This window comes from Notamacropus eugenii, chromosome 3, assembly GCF_028372415.1.
Source record: "Notamacropus eugenii isolate mMacEug1 chromosome 3, mMacEug1.pri_v2, whole genome shotgun sequence".
Lineage (NCBI taxonomy): Eukaryota > Metazoa > Chordata > Mammalia > Diprotodontia > Macropodidae > Notamacropus > Notamacropus eugenii.
Genome location: NC_092874.1, coordinates 352,959,595 through 352,983,870, shown reverse-complemented (window position 1 = coordinate 352,983,870; position 24,276 = coordinate 352,959,595). Strand labels below are relative to the sequence as shown.

The following is a 24,276-nucleotide window of genomic DNA, read 5'->3' as shown; positions in this document are numbered from 1 at the left end:
GAACTCAAAATCTTATAAAAGTGAATGTTGAAAACTAAAAATGAATAAATTTTAAAATGAAAAAAATGATTCCCATGTGTTCTAATTAATTTAATGCTACTGAGATCAAGAACGTTGAGTGATAATCACTGATGGCAAAGACACAGCTATTGTACCTACCTTTGTTAGGTGAATGACTCCTTTTGAGGTAACAGAACAACCCATAAAACCAACATACTGTAGTTCAGGACAGTGTTCAGCAAACGCTTTTACTGACTGATCTGTCACCTGTGTGGAAAACACAGAAAAAGTTATCAAAGATGACATTCTGAAGGACTCAGGACTCATAAACTGTAACAACGACTGATCATCATTGGCGATGTTTGGATTCAATGCAAAGAACTAAAAAACCAAGATGGGAAGGGAGAAGGGTGCCTATCATTTGGGAAATGGCTATGGCACATGAATATAAAATACTTTGGAGCTGTAAGACATTATGACGGGAATGTTTTCAGAGAAATATTGGAAGACATGTATAAACTTATACAGAGTAAAGCAAGCAGAACAGCAGAACAATTTACATAGCAACAACAACACTATACAAATACAAGTCTGAAAAGCTTAAGAGTTCTGCATGATGCAATAACCAACAACAATTCCAGAGGATTCACGGTGAAACATGCTTCCCACCTCCTGACAGGTAACAGTCTCAAGGGACAAACTTAGTTTATTTATTTTTTTGGACATGGCCGAGGAAAGAATTAGTTTTGGTTAACAATGAACATTTTTACAGGAGTTTTAATTATCCCTCACCAACCACCAGTGGGCGGGGAAAAAAATTGAAAAAAAATTAAAACTATAAAACTATATATATATATAAAACTATAAAAATACTCTGACTATAAATACTTACAGTCATAAGTCTGAGGTTTTATTTTGAAGACGTATTTCAAGATGTCTGCAAATCCTACGTCATAAATAATTATTGGCTTATAGGCAGGCATCTTGTGTGCAAATGTGCTTTTTACACATGTTCAAAAAAAGATCAGCTTTTAACAACACCAGAGATTCAGACTATTTTGGATGCTTGAAAATGCTTCAATGTCACTTTTTTCTTTATTTTCTTAGCCATTCTACCCCTAAACTCAGATCTCTAGCATCAACCCCACCATCCTGTCTTGTAACATAGTAAAGCAAAACAACTTCCCACATTGGGCATATCTGAAAATGCAAGTCCCGTTCTGAATCTTCAGTCCATCACCTCTCTGTCAGGAGGTGGCTAGCATGTTTCATTGGCAGTCCTCTGGAATAGTCACTGATCATTGTTATATAACACAATTTTATTAAAGCTTGAAATGTTATTTAAGTGACCACTCAGGAAAAATCAGGAATTCCAATAATAGTACACATTTCATTGAAATAAACTAATTTGGTTATTTAGAAGTTTTAAATTCTACCAATTAAATATTTTATCATAATACAGCAGTACAACAAAGATGAATGATTTCACTTCATCAAAGAGGAACACAATCCACCGTTAACTTAATAAATAAGTCTAAAGAGCTTTCTGAAAACTAGAAAAATTAAGTCACTTGCCATACTGAGGACAGAATGTGACCCCAGGTATTCCTGTCTTTCTTTCTATTCACCTTGTCACGTTACCTCTCACAAAAATACACGGATTAAATAGTCATATAAAGTATCCAACAGTAGTACTGCACTATAATTTTTGGAAATTTTAAATAATAAAAACATAGAGCTTAAGAACTGTTAGAGACCTTAAGAGATCATCACCTAGTCCAACTCTTTATTTTTTAGATTAAGAAACTGAGATCCAGTTATAGGGTCAAGCTAATATGTAATAAACGGAGGGCTTTGCTTCCCCCTCTACAATACATGAACACAAAATTATACTTTGTAATATTACTGATCACAAGATCATAGATCTAGCACTAGAAAGGACCTCTGAGGCAATCCAGTCCAACTGCCCATTTTACATATGAGGAAACTGAGGCTCAAGGAAATTAAATGACATGACCAAGTGACGTATCACTTACTAGCAATAAGTTCTGAGGAGGAATTTGATATAGTCTTCTAAATAAAGAACCAGTGTTCTTTACACTGTTCCAAAGGACCATAAAGTTTTACAAGAACCGTGCCTTTGGCTGAAAAACTAGGCATAGTCCTTTTAATCTATGCAACACATATGCATATGGAAGAGCTTGATTCACATCTATAATGTTTCAGGAGCACTGAGAATATGAATAATTCTATACAGAAATAATACAAATGAGAGTCTACCACTGGGGCATGCACAGAAATAAGGGCAAAAATAACCTGCAATAGGGTCTTCTGTTTATGAAAATGTTTTGAGCACAAGTTTTTAATATTTTAATAGTAATGAATGTTTTCTGGGCTGAATATATGAAATTCCACAAAGGCAGGTGAATATTTTTCCAAATTTGAGCTTTAACCATAAAGGAAATAATATAATCAGTTGTAAAAGTAAACAAACACACTATATGAAAACAGAATATTTTAGTACTCTTTAAACAAAACTCAGAACAAAATTAAAGTTGTTTTATGTTTTTCAGCATGTCAAAGTGTCCCTATAGCTTACCAAGCATCAAACCCTTCATAGTTTATGAAAAATCTTATGCAAAAATAAAAATCTCCCCAAGTTAAGGGAAGGAAGATTTCTTATTTTCTATCCTCCCAGAGAAACCTTTTACAGTTATATCCATATACCACGTAAGCACTTCAACACCACGTAAGCACTTTAACTCATTCCTTGGTGTCTGTGATGGACAGTTATTTTCTGCCCTTTTCTAAAAAAGTAACACCCATGTATACTTGACTATACTGTGCCAAGAAGAGCATTCATTTATCTTTCTCAAGACTCCATCTAAAAGAAAACAAGTTAAAGTTTGTTTAGTAATAACTATCATGTCTACCTTAAAATCCTGGGTCACTCTTAAACATTAAGAAGGCATAAAAAAGGTATACAGCATGGAAGAGCACTTTAGGGTGAACATATATAACTAAATTTTATTTATTTACAACAGTTGAAGTTCCAAACTGTTTCTCTCCTTCCCTCCCCACCCCACACCAGAGAAGGTCACCCTCTGACCCAGATAGGAATCTATGGAAAGCCACGCTGTGTTCTCTGGAGATGGAGAGCATCCTCCTTCATAGCTTCTCCGGAGCTGATCTGAATATTGATGCTGCACAGAACAGTTCAGCTGTTTGTAGTCACTCTTCAAACAAGACTGCTCTTACTGGATACAATATTCTCTTGGCTCTGCTCATTTCACTCCATTATTTCATGCAAGTTTTTCTAAAATCAACGTGCTCATTTTTTTCTTACAACCCAATAGTATTTCATCACAGTCGTTCTAACAGTTGCATTTCTGGGTCAAGGGTAAACACAGTCTTGTAACTTTGAGGGCATAATTCCAGATTGCTCTACAAAATGGTTGGATCAGTTCACAGTTCCAACAACAGTCTATTAGTGTCCCAGGTATGATACAATTACAACGAGAAAGACGAGTAAAAATCAAATGGTATGGTGCAAAGAAATATGCTAATTCATTTTTGGGAAACAATATTTCTGTTTCTTTGAATCACAGTAGAACATTTTTGCATAAGACTCGGGTACATATATGCTGTACGACAGAAAGGACTCAACCCAGTGATAAGAATATATATTTTATTAATTAAAACAGGTGTTTTTTCGAAGTGGTCATTTGATGTTTAATTCATAAAAAGAGAAAAGCCCTATTCTATATTGTTGGGGAGAGTACCTTTTTCTCCATGACTTTTGTCAATCACCTGGAAGACCTAATGGACTTACCCATAAAACAGAAGTGGATAGAAAAATGGATTAAAAATCTGAATCCTATAATGAGCTGTTTACAAGAAACACAGACAGAGTAAAGAGAAGGGGCTGGAGCAGAATCTATTATGGTTCAGCTAAAGAAGAAAAAACAGCAGGGGTAGCAGTCACTTTGAGACAAAGCAAACATAAAAATAGACAATTGCCACTGACAAAGAAGCTATATCAATACTAAACATATAAGCAATACATGGTATAGCACTGAAATTCCTAAAGAAGATCAATGAGAAACAGAAGCAAATAGACAGTAAAACTATACTAGTACAGGACTTCTGTTTTACCCTTTCAGAACTAAATAAATCTAACCACAAAAATAAATCATAAAGAAGTTAAAGAAAGGAAAAGGATTTTAGAAAAGTTGGATATGACAGCCCTCTGGAGGAAACTCAATAGAGCTGAAAAGAGTATGACATTTTTCTCAGTGGTATAAGGCCCCTACACAAAAACTGACTACATGCACTAAGGCACATAAACTTCACAATCAACTGTACAAAGCCAAAAATACTAAAATGCATCCTTTTCACATCATAATGCAAGAAAAATTACATTCAATAAGGGGAAGTAGAAAGACAGATTTAAAATTAATAGGAAATGAGATAATCCAATATTATACAATAGGTGGGTAAAAGAAAAAAATCACAGAAACAATCAATAATTTTATTAAAGAGAACGGCAACATACCAAAATGGGATAGAGCCAAAACAGTACTTAAGGGAAAATTTATATCTTTACATGCTTACATCAATAAAATAGAGGAGTAAATCAATGAATGGGCATGTAACTAAAAAAAAAACTAGAAAAACTACAAATTAAAAATCCCTGATTAAACGCCAAGATGGAAATTCTAAAAAAATCAAAGGAGGGATTAGTAATATTGAAAGTAAGAAAACCATTGAACTAATAAATAAAATTAGAAAGTAGTTTTGTGAAAAAAAAATAGAATAGATAAACCACTGGTTAATTCAATTTTTTAAAAGAAAAGAAGAAAACTAAATTACCAGTATCAAAACTGAATGGAGTAAATTTACTGCTAATGAAGACGAAACTAAAACAATTATTTGAGTTATTTCGCCCAATTTCTTTGCCAATAAATCTGACAGTCTAAATAAAATGGATAAATATTTGCCCAGATTAACAGAAGAGGAAATAGAATACTTAAATAATCCAATCTTAGATAAAGAAATTGAACAAGACATCAGTGAATTTCCTAAGAAAAAATCCCCAAGGCCAGTAGTATTCACAAGTGAATTCTACCAAACATTTAAAGAACAATTAGTTACAATACTATGCAAACTACTTGGGAAAACAGGCAAAGAAGGAATCCTACCAAATTTCTTTTATAAAACAAATACGGTGCTGATACCTAAACCAGGAAGAACCAAATCAGAAAAAGAAAAGTGTAGTCCAATTTCTCTAACTGATGCAAAAAATGTAAATAAAATACTAGCAAGGCAACGATAGCAATATGTCACAAGGATCACATATTATGACCAGATGGGACTGAGACCAGGAATGCAGGGTTAGGGAAAACTATCCGAACAGCTGACCATATTAATAATGAAACCAACAAAATCATATCATTATCTCAGCACTCATTCATATTAAAAACACTAGAATAAATGAAGCTTTCCTTAAACCATTTGCAAGTGTCATCTGTAACAAGGATAAACCAGACATCCTCCCACTAACATCAGAAATGAAATAAGAATGCCCATTATTATCGCTGTTACTCAATATTGTACTAGCAATGTTAGCTACAGCAACAAGAGAAACTGAAGGAATCAGAATAGGCAATGAGGAAACAAAACTATCACTCTGCAGATATTATGATTTTACATAGAATCCTGGAAAATCAGTTCAAAAAACTAGCTGAATATGATGTGTAGATGAACTACAAAAAAAAGTTCTCTGAGAAAACGAATATATATCAAAATATTTAATAGGACACTTTTGGGGTAATAAAAAACGAATCAAAGTGGATATTCATGAGTTGGGGAACAGATCAATAAACTGTAGCATATTAACAGAATGAATATTATTGAACCATTAAAATGGCAAATAGGAACTGTGAGAATGTTGAGTCATTCTATAAACTGATGCAGAATAAATATATATGAGCACAATAGGCAGAATGGCCCCCATAATGTAAAAGAAAACAACACTAAAAGGCACTGGAACTCAGACCAACACAACGACCAACCTTGAGTCACAGGATAATGGATGTAGAGCCAGACAAGACCTCAGAGCCTGTCACTTTGGCATATGAGGAAAATGCCTGCCCATGGGCCAGGTGTAGGAAGCTGCAAGGATGGGATGTGAACTAGGTACACAAGGAAACACTGTGAACCATCTAAAGAAGCAGTCAGACAAAGCCAAGGTGTCAGTGTGTTTTACTTAACTGCTCTTTGGTATAAGGAAGGGTTGTGGATAATGGGTATTTCAAATTAACCAAACAACGTACTTTTCTTGTCTACTACGTACCAGGCAATGTGATAGTAATTTTTTTAAACCATAAATAAAACATGACAAAAATGTTACTACCTCTAAGGAATATTTTTTCAAACATTTCTTTCCAAACAATTCTAATTAAATCTACTTTTCTGAGAATCTAAACAGATATCATCTTGTATTACAGAAGAAAACAAATTAAAAGATAAAATTTTTCATCAATTTACATAACAAGACTCAGAATATATGATTTAAAAGTAGAAACCTGATGATAATCACACTACTAAACACACTTAGGATTCCATTTTAGAAAGAAACTCTTAAATGTTGGGAGAGTGTCATGATGTTTAGGAAATAGAAATGCAAGCTGTGATTTTGTCAACCTTAGATGTTCTATCATACAGTGGTCTCATTCATGCAACAAGCATTTAAGTGCCTACTACGTGCTAGGCTCTGCAACTACAAAACAGATAGATACGTAGACAGACAGACAAATAAATGGCCTCTGTCCACAAAGAGTTTGAACTCTGTTAGAAGAAAACAGGTACATATATGGTATGCTCTGGCCAGGCTCTATTACAACCAGTGGGGCAGCTAGATGGTGCAGTGGATACAGCACCAGTGTAGGAGTCAGGAGGACCTGAGTTCAAATCTCACCTCAGACACTTGACACTCACTAGCTGTGTGACCTTGGGCAAGTCACTTAACCCCAATTGCCTCATCCTGGGTCATCTCCAGTCATCCTGATGAATATCTGGTCACTGGATTCAGATGGCTCTGGAGGAGAAGTGAGGCTGGTGACCTGCACAGCCCTCCCTCACTCAAAACAAAGTCAAGCACAAGTCATGTCACCATTTCTCTGATGGCATGGTCCTCTTCAGCAACGAAGGAAGAACACACATTATAACCACTACAAGTCTCAGTTGTATACACAAAATCAGAATGAGAAGATTATTCAAGGGCATTAATGCAATTGAATTTTAATTACGTGGAAGCAGGACAGCAAGAAAGAAGTGTAGCATTAAATAACCATGTTTGGACAACAGCCTTAGCAGCAATATCCTGATGAGGGAACCAGAATTTGAAGGAGATGAAAGATGTCTGGGGGAAGAGGGTCATTGCTTCTCCATTCTTCCTCACACCCACAAAGGCTGCTATCAGTAGGACCTTTCTTGAGGTAAGCCTCTGAAGAATATGGAAGCATGCGGAATAAGGAATGCCTACGTCAAGGGAATCTTCTAAGATGACAATGATAAATCGTTGCCCACGTGCTCATTCTTGCCAAATCCTTCAGCAAGCAGGCAAAGGACATTATCCTTTATCAATAGATTGTGAAGTGATGTCCTAAGAAATGTACATCAAGAAGAGTAAACTCTTAGTGCTTTATTCCTGAACGGAATGGTGAAGAAAAGACTAGAAATGACACTGTTTAAATTACATGGATAAAATAAAGTTGCATTTGTTAAAAGTTATATTCAGAGTCAGTGACATGCCTAATGCAAGTAACCTCTTAGTTCATGTCTGATTAGGAGAAAATGAGGCACCGATAAGGTAATAAGCCATTAAGAAAAGGTTACTTTGCCCTAACACAACAAGGGTATAGTAGCACTTACCCTTAGCTTTAGTAGACGCAACCTTCCTCACCTCCTTACGGAAATGCATCTGAGCATTAGGGTAGAGTGAAGGTCAATCTTTTGGGCTCAGACTATTTGTGCCCTTAGGTGACCAATAAACTGCATCGATGGAGGCAAGGACCAATCAGATCTCAAGTAGCTTGGTTTCCTTTTAGGGAAAACTAACCCCTGTTGTAAGAGGAAGGCATGGAACTAGTCCACAATGTGGAGAAACAGTGGTAGATACGCTATCACTAGAGTAATTGGGGAGGAGGGGTAATCATTTTTTTGTCCTTTTCCCTTTCCTCCCTTCGTACTGCCCATGCCTGGAGGCCTGTCCAGTAACAGTCCTAAAAGTAATTAAATGGTGGAGGATCTTCTGTAAAAAAGGTGTCAAATACACCGCCCAGAGGCCACATGTGGCCCACAACGCTCCCAAGTGCCACCTGGACCAGCTTAAAATATAACTGAGGAGTCAACAAAATAAAAATACAGCAAAACAAATATCTTAACCTGGAACTTTCTAAGTCAATATGAGGCCCACAAGGATCTTTATATATTTTTTAGTGGCCCTATTTCTATTTGAGTTTGACACCACTGCTCTAGAATTCCTCAGGACCCTGCTACCACAGGATGGTATGTGATAGGATTGTTGTCTACCAGCCATTCCCTAATTTGTTAGACCCATGTGTCTTCTATCTTTCCTTCTCTCCTTGCCCCCAACAAGAACTGGTTTTCCCTAAGAGGATGAAAACCTGTTCTTGGGACCTGACTGGCTGCCTTCATTGATGTAGCTTCCTTTTCATCCAAGGCCATAAAAATTCCCACCCACGTGAAGCTTAGTCTTCTCAGATTTGGTGGGTGCACTAGACCACGTAAGTCACAATATCCTATGGAGCTACCTGAGAGACAATGTTTACCAAAGCTGAAGTTAACAGCTATTTTACTTTTACTGATATTTTCAAAAAGACCTTGTTTATTAATTGTGCCTATCAGTGTCTCATTTCATCCCCACACAGAACCTCAAGTAAGAGGGTGCTGGTATGAAGCCTACTCCTAATGTCATGTTAAAATTTTTGTTTGTTTATTTCAAAAAGTTTGGGATCATCTAAAGTGCTGCAGAATTTTTTAAATATAACCCAAATTCTAGTTGCAATTCTACCTGTCAAATCAGTTCGAGGACAAGTTCACTGCCCATCTCCAGGGCCTGTTCAAGATATATGTTTTAATGGACCAGCCCAAAGTGTTATCCAGATGCAAATCACAGTCTAAACAATAGGCATTCTTTCATATGGATGTCATTTAAATTTTTGGTTTATTCCTTGTCTAAGCTATTACCCTGCAGGGACAGAAAACTGATGATATATATATGTTTGTGTGTGTATATATATGTGTGTATACACACACACACACACATATTTATATGACTATGAGGAGATATTAATAACCAACCTGGCTCCCTTACCCTTACTGTTGAATTACTTACATATCAATTTTGTAATACAGGATGAATTTGACCCCTAAGCAAGAGAAATACAAGAATCTAGTGATTTTTAACATCAAGTTATCTTTACTTTGGATTCTCTTGTACCCTGAACTCCTATTCTAATTGGATTCATGCTTTATCTCCAGTGACTAAGTACCTACTCTAAATACCATTTAACTGTACATGTTTCCATACCCTTCTGGATGCCTACTTGAATTTCTGAATACTAGCGTTCAAAAGGTTACCATGATGCTACACATTCCACCTGTCTTCTAGTACTAAACATTAACTGTCTACCTGACAGTCTATCAGAGCTTTTTAAACTATGGGATCACAACCCACAGTTTAAGATGTGTTGAAGGAGTCTTGAGTGGAAAAAGTTTAAGAAGCCCTGTTCCAGATAGCTCTCTTATCTGTTGCAAAAATCCTTTAACACTCTTTTTCCTCTTTAATTCATGCTGGAGGGTCTTCCACAATGGCTTCTTCTATGTTAATGTTAGAACACCTTGGTAAGAATCATCTTGTCACCATTCTGCCCTACATATTGACAAGAACGTTAAGATAATAACACAACTGTTATTGATTGCCAAGCATGGTCTTAATCTACAGACTTTATACAGCAGTTAAGATGGCTCAATACGTAGTGTGATAGAACTGGAATTAGGAAGTTCTGAGTCAGATCCAAACTCAGACATTTATAAGCTATACGCCCTTATGTAAATCATTTTTTTTCCTTTTCTATAAAGTAGGGATAATAATAGCACCTACATCTCACAATATTGATATGAAGATCAGTGTGCCTCACAAACCTGAAACCACTATATAAATGCAAGCTGCAAATAGAACAGAAAACTTCACTCCATATTATGAACACATCAAAATCAAAAAGTTGCTAAATAAGAATTTTGGATGATGTTTTAAAAACAATTGTTTCATTCTTAATCATTGCCTACAAGAGCTCTGCCAGAATTACACAGGCCCTCTACCGTAGGGCCTGCTGAACTATTACCGCCATGATTCAATTCACGGTGCCCAGTTTGTGACTTCAGCAACCCTGTGTTGTAATGGATATAAGAATTCTGCTTCTTCAAATTTTGCAGTGTCAAGTGTGTATCTTTCATCACCCCAGGGAACGTAAATGAATGGATACTGGTTGCTATAAAATAATACAAGCATACACACATTAATACATACAGCTACATTAAAAATTAAGAATTTTCTCCCTTTGCTATGATCTTTTGCATCTTGGCAATTTATTCCCTCTCTTCCCTCTGGCCTAACCTTTCTATGTGGAATCTCAAGGGAAAAAGCCATAAGAACATTCCTAAGGTCCTTGGTCCTCACTCTGGGAGAATAACCTAAGGCCTTTCTTTTGGCATTGTCCAGGAAATTTAAGAGGAAGAAAGCCCTGGGAAGTTTCATGCCTTTATCAACCAGCAAGTATCTTGTATTAATTGCTTCTTATTCTTATTTCATTGTTATCTTTTCATCCCTAAACCAGCTAGGGAAAATGACTGGGAAGAATAACGCTTAATAAATCTTACTAAGCTTTTTGTGGATTTCTTTGTCCCCTCTACAGGCAGATGAATAAGCAAATTCTGCATATAAGATGAAAGCTCTAGTGATAAAAAAGGTCAAACATGGGGACGAATACACGCAGGTGGATATATACAGTAATGGATTGTTTGCCAATACAATAGGGAACACTGGCACTTGGATGCAAACCTATCAAGTCTAGTTTTGTTTGGACAAAAGGACGCATATTGAAATTTGCTCTACGCTAGAAGATGGAACATTCCATCACTGTGATTTCCCAAATAATTGATTCTTAGGTGTTATCACAGAGCAAATTAGAATATCCTATGCAGTAAAAGGGATTCTGATTGGCTTGATTTTTAAATTACTTCTATGGACTTTTCCTTGTAAGACTAAATTCAATTATACCCAAGCATTCTAGAGTTATATGGAACTGAAACTTTTACAAATTATTGATGTTTTCCTATTTATTCCCACAAAGGCTAGAAGGTTGATTTTTTGAAAAATAATCTTAAGTTTTAATGCTTTTAGCCTACCAACTGTTGAATTTTATAGCTTGTTCCCACTGCAATTAGAATATGCTGTACTCTTATTAAAGCTGAATTTAAATGGTTTAAGTAATTCTTGCGCTACCTTTGTGAAAAGTCACTTAACCTCTATAGGTCTCGGTTTCTTCATATGTGAAGGGGTGGACTAAGTGACCTCTAAGGTCCTTTCTAGCCCTAAATCCAAGATTTTTTAAAAATATGCAAGATTTGTTGCTTTATAAGTCTAACTGCAAAAATTCAACTAATATATGTAATACCCTGTACACAAAAGGAAAGCAACGGATATCTGCTTCATTAGTGAAGTTAAAATTAGATATAGAGTGATCTGAGAAGTATCACAAGGAGACTAACAGATTTATCTATTTTAGAGGTTTCTTGAGGAAAGAAACCATGTTTTCTTTATCTTTATTCTCTTCTCAACACTAAGCACAGAGAATGAATTATGGATCTTATTTTTATTTTAAAATATTTTATTTTATAATATTGATTTTGTGTTATATCATATATAAAATGTTATACATTTATGTTATATATAATATGTATTATATATTATATATTATGTATATTATATTATAAAAATATTTATTTTATAAAATATTTTGTTACTTAAAATATTTTAAAACAATGGCACACTTCTATGTTTTTTACAAACATAGATAAATTGAGGTATTAAGGTGATATTCCATTTTAAGAGGACATAAAGCTTAGTTTTCAATATATTAAGCATTTTAACTATATTTAAAATTGAATACATATTAAAGAAAATTGTACATAACAAAGGCAACAATACTGCCTGACCCAATTAAGATGATCAGTCTTTAGAATAGCCATACCAAGTAACTGCAACGTTTTTATTTTTTGAAGATGATATGAAAAGCAAGTATATGACACTTTATAATTCCAAATAATTGTCTAGCAATAACTCCTGGGCAGCCCAATGGACAGTGCCAGGCCTGCAGTCAGGAAGATCTTGAATTCAAAGCTGCCCCCAATACATACTAGTTGTGAGACCCTGTTTGCATCAGTTCTTCATCTGTAAAATGAGGTGGAGTCAAGTATCTTTGTCAAGAAAACTCCAAATGGGGTACTCACAGGACTGAAGCCACCCAAGATCAATCTGATCAAATTCCCTTCTGCCCACCTCAAAATTTTAATAATAATAGTTCACTAGTGACTTTTAGGTTTGGAAAGCAATCTACAGCATTACACATATTCCAGGCACACATCATGATGCACTTCACAGACTCTGTTTGTTTGGGTTTTTTTGGTTTGTTTTTTTTTTTTTTTTTTTTTTTTTTACAGATTGAAGGTTTGTGGTGACCTTGCATCAAACAAGTCTGCTGACATTATGCCTCTGTCACATTTGGGTAATTCTCACAATATTTCAGACTTTTTCATTATTATTATATCTGTTATGGTGATGTGATATCAGTGATCTTTACCAGAGCTCATATGAGATGGCAAACTGAACTGATAAATGCTGTATATGCTCTGACTGCTCCACTAACCAGCTGTTTCCCCATGTCTCTCCCTCTTCTTGGGCCTCCCTATTTCCCAAGACACAACAGTAATGAAATTAGGCCAATTAACCCCCAAACGGCCTCTTAGTGTTCAAGTGGAAAGAAGAGTCAACTGGCACAGCAAACTTCCTTGACTTATTTTAAGAAATTGCCAGAGCCACCCCAACCTTCAGCAATCACCACCCTGACCCGTCAGCAGCCATCAACATGGAGGCAAGACCCTCCACCAAGACCCTAGGCTCACTGAAGGCTCAGATGATGGCTAGCCACCTTTAGCAAGAAAGTCGTTTTTTCAATTAATGAATGCGCATTTTTTAGACAATACTACTGAACACTTAAACTACAGTATAGTATAAACATAACTTTTATATGCCCTGGGAAACAAAAAATGTGTGACATTTTATTTTGATATTCACTTCATGCTGAACTGTGGTCTACAACCAAACCTGTAGTATCTCCAAGGTACGCCTGTACCTTATTTAAGCCTCACAATAACCCTGTAAGTGTGATTATTTCTATTTCACAGATTAAGTAAATCTGAGAGGGGTTACATGATTTCCCGTGCTCACACAGCTAGTGTGTGAGATAAACTTTAAACTCTGTTCCTCCTGACTCTATCTGCTACACAAGTGGTTCTTATAATTTTGGCCTTAGGATTCTTTTACATCCTTAAAAATTATTAAGAACTCGGGAAAGAGCTTTTGTTCATATGTTTTCTTTTTATCAATATCTATTATATAGAAATGAAAATGTCTTAGTATTATTATAAAATTGTTTTGGCCTCAAAGATCCCCTGAAAGGAGAGCCACTGTACTACATGCTGCATTCTTATACCAACTCACAATTACAACTGAAGTTCTTCAGCTGGAGATTATTGGAATACTCTATGCTAGAAGTAATGAGATCCTGAACTAGGATCACAGCAGACCAGCTTTGGAAATAGAAGACCCAAACCCCTCATTTTACATCAGTAAACTCAGATTCACAAGAGTAAAATGACGTGTCCCTGGTCACACACCTAGACACTGGCCAGGGTGGGAGGAGGACAAGAAGAATGGAAAAGAAGATGGTTAGGAGGCAGAATTAACAGAACTTGAAGAGCTCATTTGGAAGAAAAAGGAGAAACACAAGAAAAAAGCTCTTTAATTTACGAGTGTTAAATTCTGTTCAGCTGTCAAATGGAAATGAACAAGTCACATAATATGGGAAGAAACAGAATACTCTACACAAACATGTTGAAAAGCAAAGACTCACAAGTTACTTAAAGTGAGTGTACAGGAACAGCCTTTTATTCTGTAAGTAATGAAAGTATAAAGAAGAACCTTGATTTCCACAAGATTCACATGAAGAATTAAAAAAGCTTTCAGTTGATAGAAAATATTTCCATACTGGGTAAAAGATGCAGAGAAGCAAGGCAGTTCAATGTAAGGTAAATTTCCTAAAAGTTATTACCAAATTAACCAAATTAAAAGTGAAATGAGCTTCCTCAAGGAAAATGTGAGTTCCGTGTCACAAGGAGATCTTCAATTAGAGGCTAAAGACCATTTATTCAAGATACTTTTCGAGAATTCCTTCCATCTGAGATTTTAAAATTAAAAGAAATTCTACGTTGAATGGTTTTATAAAGCAAACACAGGAAATCAACCCCATAATTTACCTGCTTTTCAAGTTTAGACTGTTATACGCTAATCAGAATTTCTTAAAACAAAACATTGGTGGAGTATTTGGTTTTCCTAAAGACTTCCACCTGAACATTTGACAGACATTCCCCCTACCCAAGTGTTTCAAACTATGGCTAGCCAACATTTATAATAGCGCTCAGTATGCACCAGGCACTCTGCTAAGCACTTCATAATTAATTTATCATTTGATCTTCACAACAATTCTAGCAGGTAAGTGCTATTATGATCCCATTTTATAGATGAGGAAACTGAAGTAAATGGCAGTTTAAGTGACTTGCCCAGAGATACAAAGGTAGTGTCTGAGGCCAAATTTGAACTCAGATCTTCCTGACTCCAGGCCCAATGCTCTATCTTACTGTGTCACCTAGATGCCTCTTAAATTTGGTTTCATTACAGTTACCTGTAATAAAATGTCCGTTCCTTCTGCCTAGAATTATCAGTTGCTTCATCAGAGGCATGTGGCATAAAGAGCTGGCCTCAAAGCCAGGAAAACAGGCTTAAGTTTTTGCCTCTGACACATGTAGTCAGATGGGTAATCATTTAACCTTTCGGTGCCTTAGGTAACTAAGATTAGTTGCAAAGAAAGTGCTGACTTGTATTTGGAGAGGGAGTTTCTTCTCCTAGGAGTTCCTTACATAACAATGAAATTCCTATCCGTCATTAGTAAGCAATCCCTTTCTTGTGTAAGCAAACTCGGATTTTTTTATTTCAATTTTACTGTTCTAGAACATTCAACTTTATCAAAAGATAAAATAAGTATTTTCTATCATCAGGAGCATCAGAAAGAGTGTTTTCTATTGCTTTGCCAGGGGAGAAATCTGAAGCATGGCATTAGATTTATAAGTATTTAAACATGAAAACTATACATCTTGGACATCCCAGGGCACATTTATGAATGTAAACTAAAAGTACCTCCTAAAATTCTCATCTGGACAAGTTATGATAATACATTTTTAAAGCCTTCAATTGCAAGGAAGTATTACATAAATAGAACAGTGTATTTATTAGGATCTAGCACATGGCTAAATCCCACACAAGACACTCAACAGAGGTTCTTATGATTGCCATAATGTTGATAGATGTTTACACACACACACACACACACACACACACACCTTAACAGATTGCTTTTTGGGGTTTTGCCTTTTTGGTTTGCCACATCTCTATGTAAATAACTTAGATATAGCTACCCAGTCCATCTCTTTCCTGAGATTTAATCCCACATAGCCTGCTGCACGTAAGACATTTCAAACTAAATATTCTGGAGGCCTCTCAAATTCAGAATATTTAAGAGAAGTCATCTTTCCTCCAAAACCCATCCTTCTTTCAAACTCCAGTTCTGTTCAAAGCACCACCATTCTCCCAGATTCACAACCTTGGTATTCTCCCCAATTCCTCGCTGCCATTCCACACATCCCATCAGTTGCCAAATCTTAACCCTTTCTACCTTAATTCAGATCCTTATCACCCCTCACCTAGACCACTGCAATGGCCTCATCTCTCCCCACTCCGATCCATCCAAGCTGCCAAAGTAACATAAGCTTGCCAAAAGTACATAAGCTGCCAAAGTAACTTTTTTTTAAGCCAGGTCTAATCCTGTCACTCTCCTACTCAATAAACTCCAGTGGTTCCCTATTACCTTCTGGATAAAATACATAACTCAAAAAACACCTTTTATATGAAATCTTTCCTGACTCCCCTTACAGTAGCTAGGTTTGTTTTATCCTTTACTACCTTGTTTTACAACTACAAAGCATTTAATTTTTATTTATTCAGCACATTCTCATTCTCTCTCTGTCTCTCTCTGTGTATACAGAATATAAACCCCTTAAGAACATGGATTTTCATTTTCAACCCTTGTATTCTTTGCGTTATTCCTTTATACCCTAGTCGAGTACTGAGCACATACAGGCACTTAATAAGTGCTTGCTGGCTAGCTGAACCGAATTCCTGAAGACCGGAAGAAACTATAAAGTACCTGCAGTAACCAGCCTACAAAAGATTTTCACAGACTCCTGAGCTTTGCCCATTACAGAACGGGGGGCCGTGTAACATTTTCCCGCAGGGGATAAAATACCAATTCACAATATTTTGCATATTTCATGTGTTTTAAGAAGTTTCATCTGGTTAATGACAACATGAGAAGAGGCTAGAAAACACTTAAGAGACTGACACATGGTCTAAAACAGGTGATAGTGGGCAAGTAAGTGGAAGTGACAGAGAAGAAATATTCTGAAGGTTAATTACCCTGTGGAGAACAGAAGAAGGATATAAAAATGAATAAAATTTTAGCATGGAGATGTAAAAAACAGTGATATGGGTAAGAAGAGTTTATTTTTCAGAGGGAAGGTGAGTTCAAGATTCTGAAACGAAGCTTTCGGGGACAGAAAAATAGATAAGGAAAAATGCCCAGTGGAAAGTGAGAAGGAAGGAGGCCTATGAGATCTCAAACTTTATTACAAAACAGTAATCAATCAAAACTGCGTACTGGGTAAGAAATCATTCCAATGGGACAGAAACTTTCTGTGCTTCACTTTCTCCATACATAAAATGAGGAGACTGGGCGCAGTGTACAAGGTTCTTCCAGATCTAAAGCTATAACAAGGAACCGAAGAATATAAACAAATAACCGTCACATCCCTGAACCTCACCATTCTCTTGCCCAGATATTTAGTAGGCAACCACTGTATGTTTGCTATGTCACAGGGAAAAACTTTCTAATGTGCCAAAAGTGGGACCTGAATACAGGCCACAACACAACAAAGACTGAACAGGAAGGAAGAACTTCCAGTCTGGCACCTTCAGCCTCCAGGCTACACTGAGCCTTCCAACAACAAACAACTGGTTTGGAATTGTCTTCCTTTTCTCTGATTCCTTCTACCATCTGGTGAAGCTTCTAACGTGAAATGAACAAAGAAAATAAAGCAGAAAATAAAGGCAAGAATTATCCAAAAATGTGACATTTGGAGTTTCACCGAGTTGTGAGCAGCAGAAATCTTACTGGACTGCCGCTTTCCTCATGACCAGATCTGCATGGGATCTTCTCCCTTTTCCTCCAAAACTTTTTTTCTCTCAAAACGTAAGTAAAGGCTATAAACTACAGAACCAGCATTTTATATTCTATAAAGCACCATACAAGTTCCCCTCCTGGGCTGCATCAGTCACATGGCTTATCACTTCAGTTCCCATAGAGAATGTTCTCCTTCCTTTTATGATAAACCATTCACTTAGAACTTACTGAAATTCTGGTTCGAACTATCAATTTTTTAAAAACTGCTTCAGTTGCTCTAATAAAACAACTAACATGATGTACAAATATAGCATGGATATAACTAGTAGTACCCTTGATTTTATATATATATGTATATATATATATATATATACATATATATATACACATAATTTCTTTTAATGACAATTCACAATGTTTTTTGTTTTTGGAGATTTGGGGCAGCAATGTGGCATAGAGGAATCACACTGGACTGGAAATCAGGAAGAACTGGGTTCAAATTCTGCATCTGATCTTTGCCTATATGAACATGGAAAAATGATAACCTGCTCCATATTGCATGAACAAGAGGAGGAGAGAAATTTTCTTGAAATACTTGTCAGATGACTTGAAAAGACAAAGGAGATTAATAAGTGCACATTGTTCTAGGAAAGACTGTTGCTGTTGTGGCAAAGAAAGATATTTTTATGTTCATTTTTGTAAGTTTTTATTTAGCATGAACCAAAAGACACAATTCAAACAACTATAGGAATGAATCTTACGGATGTGTTCTCTTGGTTCCAAGTTGGGGCACTTGAATTGTTAGCTTTAAAAGAAGTTTGTACTCTGGAAATGGATATATTGGATGGACCTCTATTGTTGAACCAAAAGACAAAGGGCCCATAGTAAGACTCATTAAAGCTGTGCTGGATGTATGTGAAAGAATGTGGTGGGATGTTTATTCTTAATCCATCCTCTTCCACCATCTGATTATCAATTCCTCATGGATTTATTTTCAAAAATTGAAACAAAAGGAACAAGGTACTTTGTTCACAAAATCAGATTTAAAAAGAAAAGGTTGTTTGTTTTTTAGCACTTGGAAGAATTTTAAGAAAATGCGTTTGGGTCCAAATCAAAATAGTACAATGTAAGATTGAGTTAACCTCAAGCCAACACAGGGAGAAGTCACCCTCTGCTAAATGAATGATCAATTTCTTTCAGGAAAGTTAGCTACCAGTTAGAAAAAAAACATTCTGGCACTTATGTGAAGAACCAAGAACATGGAAGGAAGACCAATCAGAAGGCTATTACAATAGTCCAGGCAAAATGCAATAACTGCCTGACAGACAGAGTTAAAAGAGACAGACAGACGGCAGAGAGATTATGACATGGAATCAACAGCACATGACAGCTGATGCAGGGAGAACAGGAAGAGTAAAAAATGCATTTCAATGTAATTGAGATGTTAAAATACCTAAAGGAAAGGGACCCTGTCCCTAGTGGTCAGCATCATGCCTGGCACATACTAGTGAAACAACCACAGAAACATTAAATGGTTGCCAACCACGTTTTCTGAATCCTAATTCTACCATTCTCCCGTGTCAGTTATCCTACCTGCCTCACCTGAAAAGCTGACAAACATGCTCTCTATGCCTTCATCGAAGTCACTGACAAAACTGTTAAAAGAACCATGGGCCAATGACAGATTCCTGAGGCGTTCCACTGAAGAACTGCCTTTGAATTAACACCAAGTCATAACCAACTGTTCCAGGAGTCCAATCATTCAAAAAAGCTGAAGTATCATCTCTCTTTCCCATACGTCTTAATCAGATGCCTGTCACATTCTTTGCTAAAATCTAAGTAAATTATATCATCAGGACTAGCATCATCTACCAATTTAAAACCTTGTCAGAAAAAGAAATCTGATCGCTCATTATGAGCTTGTTCATTATGATAAATTGTTTAAGGACAAACTGTCCAATGTAAATGTTGCTAAAAATTGTTGGAAAGTCATTTAAAGACAGAACAAAATGAGCATTTTAATATTATTCGAACTACGTAATTCCACTGCTAATAACACTAGAAATTAGATGCAATGTTAAGCCGTACTTCTCGATAAGATTATGCTTCCTCTGTGCAAGTTTTCAGTTGTTAGCTTAAATCGAGCCGGTACTAACCATTTCTTTGGGGAAAGAGCGATCACAAATGAATTTTAAAACTTTGATAATATGCCCAAAACAAGATGAAATATTCGTTCGGCTTTCCATTTTATTTTTATTTTTTACATTGCTTCAGTGCAGTTTAAAACTCTAGGGACCTGAATGTGGCAGCAATTTATTTATAAAATTGTCACTGCTTGGGTAGAATATGAAAATGTTCCTCCCATCATCACACGACCTTCATAACCTGCATAAGGTTAATTATCAGCTAGTAAACATTTATAATGATATCTGCTGGGATGGCTGTGTTCTTTAGGAACCTTAAACAAAACTGTCTATCATTACAATGATGGCTTCTGTCAGCATGTTTTCTTTAATCCTTGTTCAAGTCCTTCATAGCAGCAAGAATCTTAGAATAATATAATGTAAATCTTTATGGATCAATAATGCTCAGGACAAAAAATTGCAGTATAGCTGCCAGGATATTTATCCCCGCATCAATATGGTGTGTAATAAGCTAAGAGTAAAAAAAATAAAAACCTCTTCATTAAAAGATATCTAACAAACAGTATATAACACCTTAAACAGCATATGTCAATTGACAATGAATTAAGAATTTTGAAGAATCCTAGTCTGGCAAACTTTTTGTCCTAAAGCAGTTTAATGCCTCAGTTGTCATTTGCAAATAATTTTAAGGGGAGAAAGATGAGGATTCCGGTCCTTAGGCATTTTGAAATGACATATAAAAGGTTACTCATGAACCTACGTTGCTTCATACTGTCAGAAGCAAAAAACAATTCACTTAAAATTTTAAGTAATTAGATACATACATGAACCTTATTACATTTTTACAGGAAATTAGATGGCAAAATAGCTTCTCATACAAATGGCATGTAAATGTGTGCCTCAAATATATTTCCATGGAAATCTAGTTACTATTGAAATACAATTAATTTTTTCAATTAAACAGAGATGCTTAATAAAACATAAAAATTCTTTGTCAATGACAATCTCACAGCAGCACTGCTTTTGCATACAGAATCATATTCGAGGGTTGACCTACGTATGACTGTGAAGGTCTCTCCAAGAGCTCTGACCTGATGATCCCATACACACTTAAATAAGGCAGGGATAACTCTGCAGTCATTAAGCCATAGTAGACACTTTTTCAACAGGTTGTTTTCTTAGTTTAATTCTACCAAAACATCTGATGTGATGACGTAAAGGAGTGCTTGATTCAGAATGGAAAAATTTTTAAAACAGACATTTAAGAAAAAACATTCAGATTTTCTTTAAAAAGGTCATTGGACCTTTTATTTTTACATCTTTCAAAAACTTCTAATATGCAGCAAAATACTCTTTTACCACCGAGTTCACAAGATTTCGGTACACACCATTCAATTCACCATGAAGGCATGGGCTTTTATCACACTGGATAGCAAGAATACCTTTGGTAAACAGTCCATTTTTGCAAGACTTTAGCCTTGAATGTAGCCTATAGGGTTTATTTAGTTTGAACTTATCAAACATCAAATAAAATGAGTATTTCCATTCATGAGGTGGAACAGAAAAAAGAGGACTGCACATGAAACCACAAATCTATTATATAAAGCTTGCTTTTCTATTTAAGTATACAGTAAATTCAACACATAATTTTCAAAACTGTTCCACTTATCTAGGTCCTTTCTGTTCTTCCTTCTCTTCTACATATGTGTGTGCATATGTGTGCATGTGCATATATGTGTATGTGTGTATATATATTTAAAATGACCCTCTTCTCTGGCCTTTTAGAGTTTGGGAGGGCATCTTGTTTGCTGGTCCCCCTTTGTCTTAACTCCCCAAAAATGAAAAAAAGAAAAAATTATTGTAATAAATATAACGGTCAAGGAAAATAATTTCCCACATTACCCATGCCTGAAAATGTTCATCTCACTCTGTATCTAGAGTCCATTCTCTACCTGTTAGGAGATGTGCGGCATGTTTCCTGCCTTCCTCTAAAGTAATGGTTATTCACTTCAACAATCACCATTCCTAATGTTTTCAAAGTTTGTTTTTTATCTACACCTTGTTTTTCAGATTCTGCTAACTTCATTCTACATCACTTGGTACAAATCTTCTCAGGTTTTCTTCCCAGGTTTCTTCTGAAACTGTCCCTTTTTTGTTATTTCTTAGGCAATTTCAATACCTTCACCTAACATAATTTGTTCCACCACTACCCAATTAACAGATTCCCCCTTAGTTTACAGTTCCTGGCTGTAACCAAAAAAAAAAAAAAAAAAGCTACAAATATTATTGTAAATTTTTTTTTCCTTTTTCTTTGATATCCTTAGGAACATAAATCTAATAGTGACTTTTAGAGTATAGTATAGCTGAAAGACAATTAGATTACTTCACCACACCAACAATGAATTAGTGCAGCTCTTGCAGCTAGCTCAACAACTGTCATTGTACATTTTGTTATTTTTGCAAATCTAATGGCATGGTACAAAGTAGGCTCTTACATTTGCCTTTCAAAGTGTCTCTTCTCGTCTCTTCATCATGAATACTTGAAAGTTATTTTTCCATTAAAGGTCTACTTTTTCTCCTGCAGGATTATACTCAATTTTGTAGAATAAGTTGTACTTGGTTATAAACTTTCATTATTTGCCTTTTGAAATATGTTCCAAGCTCTCCTCTCCTTATATTGGTGGCTGCCAATTCTTGTGATCCATCTTCCAGTAAGCCACTAAAGTGATTTTCCAGAAATGCAGGTCCTATCATGTCGCCCAACTATTCAATAAACCCCAGTGAATTTCAATTGCCTCCAGGAGCAAATAACAAAGTGTTCTGTTTAGCATTCAAAGCCCTTTATAATCCAGCCCCATATGTCTACTGTTTTCTTACACTTTACTTTCTATCAAGTACTGTTCCAGTAACACAAGTCTCCTGGCTGTTCCACACACAAGACAGTCCATTCCTCAGCTCCAGACATTTTTTTTCTAGCTGCCCCCATGCCCGGAACACTCTCCCTCATATGTACTAACTGGCCCCGTTGGCTTCCTTTAAGTCCCAACTAAAAAAAAAAAAAATCCTACCTTAGAGGAAGCCTTCTTTAACCCCTCATAATTCCAGTGCTTTCCCTCTTTTAATTACTTTCTGTTCATCCAGTATATAACTTACTTTGTATATATTTGTTTGCACATTTTCTCCCCAACTAGACTGTAAACTCTGGGGGCAGGAGCTATCTTTTCCCTCTTTTCGCATGCTCCTGGCACTCAGCATAGTGCCTGGCACACAGCGATTGCTTAATGTTGGTTTCTTACAGGAACTTCTTCTTTGACCACGAGGCTCTGGATTCTGACTATCACATATCTGGAAGTTTTCACTTGGAGATTTTTTTTTCAGGAGGTGGCTTGTGGATACTTTTTATTTTCCCTATTTTCTACTTCTAAAGTGTCAGTAAAGTTTTCTTTTATGAATTTTTAGAATAATGTATCCAGGCTTATTTTTTGGTCACGATTTTTAGGTAATCCGATTATTCTTAGTTACTTTGGTTCCAGATCAGTTTTTAATGGTACACACCTTCCATTCTCTTCTGTTTTCCCAATCTTGTGGATTTTGCTTTAATTTTTTTTGTTGTTGTTTCATAGAGTCCCTGCCTTCTAATGGGCCTATTCTATTTTCAGGAAGTCCATTTCTTGGGTACAGGTTACCTCTCTTTATTCCAAGTCATTAACTATCCATCCCTTCCACAGACCTAATTTAATTTGTAATTCCTTTTTTTCAACTACTGCTTCATTTCTTCTAGATACTATTGCAGTCCTTGCGGCCAAACCATTATTTGAGTTCTACTTGTAGAATTCTTCTCTTTTTCTGGGTTTACCTCCTGGACTTCTCTCATTTTTTTACTGTTTGACAATTTTTTTCCTTACCTCCCATCTACAGCTTTTGTACTTGGTTCAGAATCTGCTCTCTCCTACGTTTGCAAGTATAGTGAGAAGGATTTGCTTAGTTCTGTATCCAGTAGATAACACTAGATCGTACCCTTTTCAGAAATCAGGTTTAGCTCCAGTCTCCCAATGGTTCAACTTGGGTTTTTGCCTTCATACCTTCTCTGTCTTCTCTTTGCAGAGTCTTGAACCAAGAGATGACCCCATCGCTTGCTGTGAGCCTGCAGATTTCAACTACATGTTGTGCCGGTGGCAGAGTTCCTGCAACGCTTTTCTTCTGAGGTATTGTCCAGGTTCTACCTCCAGCAATGGCTTCCAGCTGCTTGTATAGGCTCCTTCTGTCTACCTTGGTTAATCTCTGCCCAGAGCTTCTTTAAGTTTCTGGCAGGCTTCTTACACATTCCTAGACTAAATGGAGAAGCTTGTTTTTCTTTATCAGTGGCTGTTCTGTATGTTTTTATAGGATCATTGAATTATCTGAGTTCCTCTCAT

At 36.0% G+C, this 24,276-nt stretch overlaps 1 protein-coding gene across 2 annotated transcripts in view; it reads right to left on the bottom strand.

Annotated features, from left to right (window-relative positions):
• The window catches only part of FBXL17 (F-box and leucine rich repeat protein 17), a 493,494-nt gene that overhangs the window by 377,611 nt on the left and 91,607 nt on the right, over positions 1-24,276 (bottom strand). For both annotated transcript variants that reach the window (XM_072597278.1, XM_072597277.1), the window contains one exon: positions 160-267. In XM_072597278.1, coding sequence (XP_072453379.1) covers positions 160-267 — 108 coding nt within the window. The remainder of the gene's footprint in view (positions 1-159; positions 268-24,276) is intronic.